Genomic DNA, 10357 nt, shown 5'->3' with positions numbered 1-10357 from the left:
ACCCTGCATCCAGCCATTCCTGGAGGCCCCCAAGTAGAGACGGCTTGTGTTCTCCACCTGCTTCATGTGGTTGGTTGCCCCTCATTCAACCCACCCTTGTGAGTATATTTCTTACACCGTTTCCCTCCCCAAACTAAGTGACATTCTGCACTATTGGGCTCCCATTGTGTTTTTTTCAAGGTGTACAACACCCTATCCTTTGCGGCAAATAGATCAGCAAGGTTACCAGGCAACCGGTAACCCTGGTAACTGGTGGATTGTGAGCCTTTGGCAGGGCCCTCTCCCCTTGTGTATCATACATGACTGTGAGCACTTAACCCAGAATTATGGGAACTTGTAGTTTACCACTACCAATCCAGTGTATGATTTGGCATTGTATTACTATCTGCATTGTGTTGTGAATCTAATTGCTTATTACCTGTATTGTTGTATCTATTGTCTATCACCTGTATTGTGTTGTCACCCCTGTTATCATTGTCTGCAATCCTATTTATTGTACAGCGCTGCGTAATATCTTGGCGCTATATACATTCAATAAATAAATAAATAATAATTATAACTGGCATTGTTTAAGAGGAAATACATATGCCAGCCTCTAAATTTTTCTCACTACAGTTGAACTGAGAGGCATATGGTGGCTGCCATATTTATTTCCTTTCAAACAATGCCAGCTGGTAAATGAAACAAGGTTGCTCTGAGCAGTTCCAGAATTGCTGATGTTTTCTTTGCACTGATCTTGATGATAAATCTGTCCCTCTGAATTATCCTCACTGTATTTTGAATAAAGCAATGCAGTTTGGCATTCCACTTTAAAAAATGATTGATATAATCGCCATAACAAATGTTCTGGTCACCATTTTTCACTAGTCTAGGCATAATACATAAGAAAGGATTTTCAAAGTTCACAACAAACATATTTGTATTGAAAATAATTTTAATGCTTAAAAACCAGTGGGTATAAAATGTCGGCAAATAGATTATTTAGCCATTCAAAATCAGGTAATAAAATAAATAGCTTAAAATAAATTATTATAATATACATATGATCAAAACATCTCTTTTTAACCAAAGTTGTTTAAAATGACAAACATAAAATTAATCATCCATGAATCATTACACAACAATACATAGAGTAGATTTTTGTTGTAATTGTAATTCAAATTTCTGCTATAAAAATAATATTTCTGGTCTTTGCCTTAATAAAAAAATATTAACTAACTTCAGTTACACAAGTTACTTAAATACTGATAGGCTTGTTAAATACAGTACAACATAACAGTAATGATCATGTAATGTAATGACCGTGTACCTATAAAATCTGATGAATACTGCCCAGCAGTAACAGCAGATTAGACATTTGACCTTCTTCCTTCCCCTGAGATTAGTGGCGCCAGAAATGTTTAGGCACTCTCTGACCTTTTCTACAATGGTCCCCAAGCTGAGATTTGAAAATGATAAGAAACAAAGAGTTCCCTGGCCATCTCTTATCATGAACTTTGCTACTCTTTGACTGAACACAAAATATCATTTGAAAACATATTACTGATCAACATTCTCTGAGTGCTACTTTCATACTTGTAGCCCTTAAAAGTCAGCTTTGTAGCATTCCAGAACAGGAATTAAAGTTGGTTGGTTGATATCCCTACTTTAACAAATTTGTAAACATTTGCGTGCGTTCTGTTCGTAAGTGCTAATGTTACAATGGTGATACAGTCAATGCTGTTGCAAATGCAAGTGCAAACCACATACAGTGTTTCTTTCTGAATGTACAAATGCACATATGTCAGAATATGCTCTTTTCTTCGAAAGTGGCAGCAGTAGGTTGCTTTTTGCGCATCATAGTTGGACAGTGAATTATTTGAATCAATCAAGCTTATTTAGTAGATGGAGTATTCTTCTGAGACCTGTAAAAGCAAGAAAAGGTGTTAGTCTATTGACCTCTTGAAGCTAAAGATTAGAATTTGAACAAAAAATGAAGAGCCCGTCTATATCACTTTAGTTTAGCATCCCATTGTACTGTATGCAATATTTACTTGTATATGTTTAGGATTGTGGCAGCTGGAAAAGCCTGCTTATGCTCTTTAGGTCCTAAGCGAGAAAGGTGCTATACAAATATTTTGTTGTTGTTGAACAAAAATGGTGAAAAAGTTAAAATTCCATGCAGATAGTATCTTTGAGGTTAAAGCTGCACTTTGTTGCCCGAAACAAACTCTACAAATGGTTTCAGACACCAGTTTTGGAAGAACTTTTATACTGACATGTGGTTTGACCCCCATCAAAGCAGTGTGTGCTGCTGCAGGGAGAGGAGAGGGAAAGATTTGCAAGTGGCACCACACTGCGGGAACCTCATTTGAAGCTAAGACAGGGAACAAAAGTAAGGGGATTAGAGACATGGCCGGGTGGGGCTACAGCTGAATGCGCAAACATTTCTAGACAACATGATCAGGAACTATTCTTTTGGCTTAGAAAAAAATTGAAGCATGTGCATAGCTTATAAAGGGAACCACTTGTCCACAATGTTCCCCTAGCATCTCCTTACATTTTTGTTATTTCTCCACGTGTCAGATAAGCAGTTAAAATCTTTCATTCAGGAAAAACTTTTGAAAACAAATAAAACCTGAGAATTCCCCATGAGGAGATGGACTAGTCCAAAACCTCTTGGTTCTGTCAGATTATACCTGCTTACTTTTTCACTGGTGTGGTCCTTGAATCTGATAGTCCTTGAATCTCAGGTCAATGTCACATTGCTTTACAGGTAAGCATGTGTTTCCTATAGCCGGCTGCTCTAACCAATACTAGGAAATGTATTTCATTTTCTGAGAGATAATGTCAAGCTATAGAAAGGAGGTTGTAGAAAAAGAATACTTACGCATCCAATAGTCTCTCAATGATCTTTTTGACCCATGGAGCTGCGGGCTCTAAGCAAACTTCCTGGCCATTCTTCAGAGTTGCACTGTGGATTGAGAAAGAAGATGCGTCAAACATTTTACTAAACAGATTATATGCAGTATAAATATTTTCACCATAACAATCATTCAAACTTTTAATTTAAGTCCCCTTAAAAAATTTGTTTCAAATCAGAGAGCACTCTGGAATGATACGTTTTTGGCAAAATCTTTCTGCATTGATTGTATAGCTAAGGACCGTTTCACATCTCTATAATTTACATGTGATTTTCAACATCTACACTGAACCTAAAGCACATAAGAGAATTTTGCATGAGGGTTTTCAACATAAAGTGCATAGAGAGTGTTTTTAAAGCCCTTGTGAAAATGTTATTTTATGTGTAGTCTATGTTGTGTGTGGCAAAATAATGATATATGGCAGGATAGTGAACTGGTTAAGGTCTCTGTCATAGGAGACCAGGGTTTGAACACTGGTTGAAGCCAGCTAACTAGTTTTCTGCAAGGAGTCCTTGGGCTCACAAACACTGCAGGGTGGCCTATTGAGCTCTGGTTGCAGCTCTCGAGCGCATTGAGTCTAACAGTAGAAAAGTGGCGCACTATACAAATGTGAGAATTATTATAATAACATCTATACCATTTTCTAAAAAGAAGAAAAAATGTACTGAAATAAAAATAGATCGTCCTGATAGTTTCCTTTCTAATTATTCATTGAATCAAACTATTATTAGGTACTACTTTAGAGTTGCATATCATTGGAAAAATGATATACAGTAAACCCAAGAAGGTACTGTTTGACATATCTCTTTTTGTTTTTTGTTAATAAGATATTTTTATGTATTTCAATAAAAAGCTTTAGGCTGGATTCACAGTGATCTGTTGCAGAACGCACGCGTTATAATGAGGGTGGACTGCAATGGAGAATGGACATAGACTATAATGCAAAGCCTGCAGGCAGCAAGATAGAATAAGATGATCATTCAGTGCTGCATAATTTGTTGGCGCTTTATAAATACAATACATAAATAAAATAATAAATAATTTAAAACGCAGAGATGTGACAGCCTCATAGAATTGTATGGCCAATGAGTTGACATATATAGTAGCAAATATATCGGCGCCAAGGGACAATGGAACCGCCGCTGAGAAGAACAATGTCCAAAAGTTCAGAAGTCAGGCATACATCAAAGGTCAGCGCAGGTTTAGAAAGTCATTGTATGTAGGGAATGGTAAATTCTTCACCACAATATATCAAATGCTCAGAGGTAGGTATCCGCCAAACATCAAAACTAGAAAAGGCTTACCAGCTCCCAACAACCCACATTATAAGGTTGTGAAATGGCTCATGTCACAGATAACGTCCAGGGAACATCAGACGTCGTGAAGATCCAGTGGACATCCGTGTGGAGGTAAAGTTTCAGGAATTTATATAGGAAAACAAAAACGGCAATATCTAAGCGTAACCCGTTTATTTAGATAAAATTTCTTTAAAAGGCAGTAGACATAAAAACGATAACTCACATACGGGGCCCATAAACAGGGAACCCCAGAAGATTAGCGCGCATGTAATGGTCAATCGAAGATCAATAGACAATGGTGCCGCCTGTTACCTTCCCGACCGGTTTCGCAGTCTTGCGTCATCATCTCCCCTGATGACGCAAGACTGCGAAACCGGTCGGGAAGGTAACAGGCGGCACCATTGTCTATTGATCTTCGATTGACCATTACATGCGCGCTAATCTTCTGGGGTTCCCTGTTTATGGGCCCCGTATGTGAGTTATCGTTTTTATGTCTACTGCCTTTTAAAGAAATTTTATCTAAATAAACGGGTTACGCTTAGATATTGCCGTTTTTGTTTTCCTATATAAATTCCTGAAACTTTACCTCCACACGGATGTCCACTGGATCTTCACGACGTCTGATGTTCCCTGGACGTTATCTGTGACATGAGCCATTTCACAACCTTATAATGTGGGTTGTTGGGAGCTGGTAAGCCTTTTCTAGTTTTGATGTTTGGCGGATACCTACCTCTGAGCATTTGATATATTGTGGTGAAGAATTTACCATTCCCTACATACAATGACTTTCTAAACCTGCGCTGACCTTTGATGAATGAGTTGACATACAGAATTATTCTACAATGCAATTGAGCAATGTTACCCAGTATTTTGAAAAATCCTGTAAAATATATATATGTTTGTAAAACCGTTGATGCGGCACTTACATGACTTCCAGATGTTTGCAGTGTGGCCCGTTTGGGATGAGTTCTAGGTTCAGGAACTGTCTGGTGTGCATTTGCCGGCTCTCTGTTTTTATACACTGGCACCTCAGCTCTTGAGTTCTTGTCAGCGGTTTTCCTGTAATTCAGAGGAATAAAACTTTATAAAAGGTGACGTACGATAAGACAACACGAGAAAACAATGAATGAAAGACCAGTATAACAAATAAACTAATATGTTCCTGGTATGTAAAGTATAAATGAACAACTATGGTCTTTCAATTGATGAATATAGAAGATGTAAACTGTACAAAAGGCACTCACTCACAGAATGCATTTAAAACAGTTATTTAAATTTATGCCTGCTTTCAGCAATGAGATCAGTTGCAGAATGCTGGTTATGAGTCGTCTACTTAGAGTAAAAATGCTTATTTACACTGCATAATGGGGATTAAAGCTAAACTGAATAGTTTCCTCTGACCGGGCGTTGTAATAAATAAATAAATCAAGCCTATTGCCCATAGGAATCTAGACAGAACAACTTTTAGACACCGTTATCACAAAATCTGTTACCTCGCTGCTATATCAAACATTACATTAATATTTGACTTGGAGTGTGCGAAAGCATTCCCCTTGCATTCCCCAGCTATCAGTCAGAATGACAGCTCACTAGCTAGTCTGTATAGAAGATATCTTACCTTGTGAGAAGGTAACACACAGCAGGCAGATAGCCAGGACTGGAAGGATGGCCAGAGCAGCTTTCATTGTTGTAGGTGCGGTTTCTATGTCAGTGAATGAGTGATGCTGTGGTTTTCAGCTCTCTCAAGAGAAGTGCTCACACAGCTTCCACTGATCTCTTTTATATAGTGTCTCCCAGCTGGAGACAGCATTGCATAAGAACAGGAATTTTCACATTCCCTCCCACCCCTTTTTTTACTCGTGAGTAATGTCATTGTGCTAATGCCTATAGCCTGGGGAATCCCAGCTTTTGGGAAACTTTAGACTCACATGTCTACACTTGTAATGTGGCAGCAGAGCAGGATGAGGATATTTGTTTTGTGGCATATCGGTGATTTCCCTTATATCTAAAGTAGTCATTAATATGTTAATGGGATTGATGCCTGTAAGATTAATACATAAATAGAATAGTTGAGGTTTTTGTTGTGTATTCTAGCATGTCTTATTTAAATAAAATCTCAATTATCATTTATTTTCCCTTTTTTTTTTTTTTTTTGTACAATAGAAATGATAACTTAGCTGTAAATAATTCTGGCTTGCATGCAAACTTCATGCATATTGTAGGCAGCTTGGAAATGAGCCAGTCAAATGCACTTCTTGACATATTTGATTGGCTCAATACCCAGCTGCATACAACTTGCATGGAATTTGCATGCAAGCTGGAATCATATGAATTTCGTTGAACATCTCCAGTGGATACAAGCATCATAGTTATTGACGATACTATGTATGCAAATTGCTGCACAAAATGTCAGAACTACATAAATACAATATTGCTGTAATAATAGTAATACTAATAATAATGATAATAATAATAATAGATAAAATAATAGTTTTAAATTAATTAGCCACTAATGTAACCCCCCTCCCCCAAGGCCTTGTACGCAGAGTTTAGCATACAAATAGTCCCACACCTACAAATGACTTGAGTTACAAATATCTCATACATACAAAGTTTTTCTCATGTACAAAATGCTCTGTAGTGTTTTTGTTATTAATTCTTTTGTTAAAGTAGTGTATAAACCAGGGGTCAGTAACCTTTTTGCCTGAGAGAGCCATAAATGCCACATATTTTAAAATGTATTCCCGAGAGAGCCGTACAATATGTTTCAAACTGGGACAGAGCGGATGTGCAGCAGAGGGCTCACATCCCTGTTGCTGTGGTGATGTGTATACAGTTGATCTTCCAGGCAGCCGAAGTGTCAGACACGTCTTCAGCTTCTCTTGGATTTCAGCAAAGTCAGCAATTTCCCCAAGAGCCAGACAAGAGAAATACTGAATAGCAGCTTGTACAATTAGCTAGCTGACTTGGGGGTTAATTCACTTTGTAGGACATGATCTCCACACTTTGGCCCAATAGGCTGCTTGTCAAGTGACAGACAGCCTGTTGGGCCAATCAAAGTGTAGGGATCTCATCCTACAAAGTCACTGGATCTGACAGGGTCCAGGGTGGGACAATTGGAGACGTCGTTACTTTTGGGGAGGAGCGCGAGTGAGTTAGTACAGCATGCTACAGCAGTAGCGTGCCTACTTTGAAAATTTTACTTGCGCTGTCACACTAAGCTGCGCTGATTGAGCAGTGTAGCTTAGTAAATCAACCTCTAACTGTGAGCCAGATGTAGCCTTTAAAAGAGCCACATCTGGCTCCCAAGCCATAGGTTCCCTACCCCTGGGATAATCTATTGTAAGTAGTTAAAAACACATTGGACCGGACGGAATAAACTGCATAAAGTTGCTGTGTGCAGGGAGTGCACGGCTACTTTACCGCTGTTACTTCCAGTGGAGCACTGCCTGTTAACCTGTGCCATGGGCGTTAATGCAGTAGCGCTTGCGTTTCTTTGCGTAAGGATCACCTCAGCAACTGCTATAGGGCCTGTAGCGCATGGCCAGAGGTGCATAGGCATGGCCCGAAGTGCATAGTATCGGGAGCATAAGTCAAGTGAATCACCTACCCGGTATCTTTTCCAGGCATCCCCGTCTCCATGACTATAGAGGAGGATATGCCTGGAGAAGATAGATTGTTGGGGGAGCCTGGGAGATGAGTGACTTGTCTTATCCTCCCTGATGATTCACTGCATGGGAGAGGGTCACATCTGGCTACCTATACTGGGATCTACCTTATGGGCACCGCTGGCTACCTTTACTGAAGGGCTACTTAATGCTGGGAGGTTCTCTAGCTACATAAAATTGGTGTGGTGGAGGGTAGGAGCACAAAGGTACCCTATATTTTTGTGGTGGGGGGCAACAATAACTTTGCTATGGGACCCCATGATTACAGTACTTGTATTGGCACACAAGTTTGTATTTGCCCAAGTTTTCGCATGCATGTTTTCGGACATGTAGCTTGAACGTTCTTATGCACTAAAACGCATGCGTCCCCAGAAATATACAGTACAATGAGATACAAAAACAAGTGTGAAGTTTAGAATGATGCAGCACAATATCAGTTAATGTACAGTACAGACCAAAAGTTTGGACACACCTCATTCAAAGAGTTTTCTTTATTTTCATGACTATGAACATTGTAGATTCACACTGAAAGAAGTATAGTACATAACCAAAAAGTGTGAAACAACTGAAAATATGTAATATTCTAGGTTCTTCAAAGTAGCCACCCTTTGCTTTGATTACTGCTTTGCACTCTCTTGGCATTCTATTGATGAGCTTCAAGGGGTAGTCACCTGAAATGGTTTTCACTTCACAGGTGTGCCCTGTTAGGTTTAATAAGTGGGATTTCTTGCCCTATAAATGGGGTTGGGACCATCAGTTGCGTTGTGGAGAAGTCAGGTGGATACACAGCTGATAGTCCTACTGAATAGACTGTTAGAATTTGTATTCTGGCAAGAAAAAAGCAGCTAAGTAAAGAAGAAACGAGTGGCCATCATTACTTCAAGAAATGAAGGTCAGTCAGTCCGAAAAAATTGGGAAAACTTTGAAAGTGTCCCCAAGTGCAGTCTCAAAAACCATCAAAACGCTACAAAGAAACTGGCTCACATGCGGACCGCCCCAGGAAAGGAAGACCAAGAGTCACCTCTGCTGCGGAGGATAAGTTCACCAGCCTCAGAAATCGCAGGTTAACAGCAGCTCAGATTAGAGACCGAGTCAATGCCACACAGAGTTCTAGCAGCAGAATAGAGATGGCCCGAACGGTTCGCACGCAAACTTATTCACGCGAACTTTGGTGATTCGCGTTCGCGGTGAACCGCGAACTATATGCAAGTTTGACCCGCCCCCTATACTACATCTTTAGGGTCAGCTTTGACCCTTTACATCACAGTCAGCAGACACAGGGTAGCCAATCAGGCTACACTCCCTCCTGGAGCCCCCCCCCCCCTTATAAAACGCAGGCAGCGTCAGCCATTTCACTCACTCATGTGGCTGCAGTAATTAGAGAAGGGAGAGAACCTGGCTGCTGACATAGGAAAAGTTAAGTTAGGTTCTTGTGTTAGGCTAGTTAGGTTGCTCCTTCTTGCTGATACTTTTTGCTAAAAAGCACTCTTCATCCTCAACAGCTCTTATGAGAGCTAATGTTGTTCTTGCGATCTATTTTTTTTTTGTGTGTCCCACAGACACTTGTGTTGCATATACAGTACTGTCAGTCAGTCGCAGCTGCTGGTGGGACCTTGGCCCCTTGGTAATTCCTACTGTGCCACTGCCAGGCCCAGCACATTCAGTGAGTACCTGTGTGTGTGACAGCTGCACATTTGTAATACCAATCACTGCATACCCACCTGTTCAGTGCACCTACCTACCTACGTAAGCGCACGCAGTGTCACTGCACCTGTTCACGGTACCTGTGTGTGTGACAGCTGCACATTTGTAATACCAATCACTGCATACCCACCTGGTCAGTGCACCTACCTACCTACATGAGCACACGCAGTGTTATATACCAGTCCGTCGCTGCACCTGTTCACAGTACCTGTGTGTGTGACAGCTGCACATTGTATTGATACCAGTCACTGCAACTGCAAACCTGTTCACTGCACCTGTGTGAATGCACATTGTATTAGTCAAGTCAGTGCATACCTTTCACTTCATCCCCCCCCCCAATATGGGCAAAACAGGCAGAAGCAGGCCACCCGGCAGGTCTGTTCGAGGTCGTGCTGTTGTGATTTTGTGCGGCCCTGGACCAAAGTACAGTGTTCAGAAGGCGCGTGCCATCAATCCTCAAGATTGTCAGGACGTAGTTGACTATTTATCACAGAACACCTCATCTTCCTCAGCTTCCGCACGGAACCATGGCATATCTTCCTCCTCCTGCTGTGATTCTGGCACCCCACTTAACACTCAGTTGGACGCCACCACCAAAGTGCCATCACCCCAGGGCTCAGCGGTGTGGACATTTTCTGTGTGTCTGCCTCAGATGAGAGCAATGCCATCTGTACTCTGCCACCAAAAATTGAGCCGTGGAAAGACCAAGACCCGCGTAGGGACTACGTGCTTACGAAATCACATGATGACAAAGCACAAACTGCAATGGGATGACCACCTGAGG

At 40.7% G+C, this 10357-nt stretch overlaps 1 protein-coding gene across 1 annotated transcript; it reads right to left on the bottom strand.

Annotated features, from left to right (window-relative positions):
- Positions 1–1106: 1106 nt before the first annotated feature.
- LOC137547920 (interleukin-8-like) lies at positions 1107–5966 on the bottom strand. The gene is made up of 4 exons (XM_068271126.1): positions 5820–5966; positions 5128–5260; positions 2870–2953; positions 1107–1904 (listed from the first exon to the last, which is right to left on the bottom strand). Exons 1-4 carry the CDS (start codon positions 5884–5886, stop codon positions 1874–1876), a joined length of 315 nt encoding a protein of 104 aa, XP_068127227.1. The 5' UTR covers positions 5887–5966; the 3' UTR covers positions 1107–1873.
- Between the last annotated feature and the right edge of the window lie 4391 nt (positions 5967–10357).

This window comes from Hyperolius riggenbachi, chromosome 1 (assembly GCF_040937935.1).
Source record: "Hyperolius riggenbachi isolate aHypRig1 chromosome 1, aHypRig1.pri, whole genome shotgun sequence".
Classification (NCBI taxonomy): Eukaryota; Metazoa; Chordata; class Amphibia; order Anura; family Hyperoliidae; genus Hyperolius; species Hyperolius riggenbachi.
Note: the sequence above shows the minus strand (reverse complement) of the source record. Positions and strands in the feature narration are given on the sequence as shown.

Coding starts and splice junctions, on each gene's coding strand:
- LOC137547920 (XM_068271126.1), bottom strand. CDS start 5,886: ATGAAAGCTGCTCTGGCCATCCTTCCAGTCCTGGCTATCTGCCTGCTG. Junction 5,261..5,819: donor GTGTGTTACCTTCTCACAAG/GTAAGATATCTT, acceptor TCTGAATTACAG/GAAAACCGCTGACAAGAACT. Junction 1,905..2,869: donor ATTGAGAGACTATTGGATGC/GTAAGTATTCTT, acceptor TTGCTTTTACAG/GTCTCAGAAGAATACTCCAT.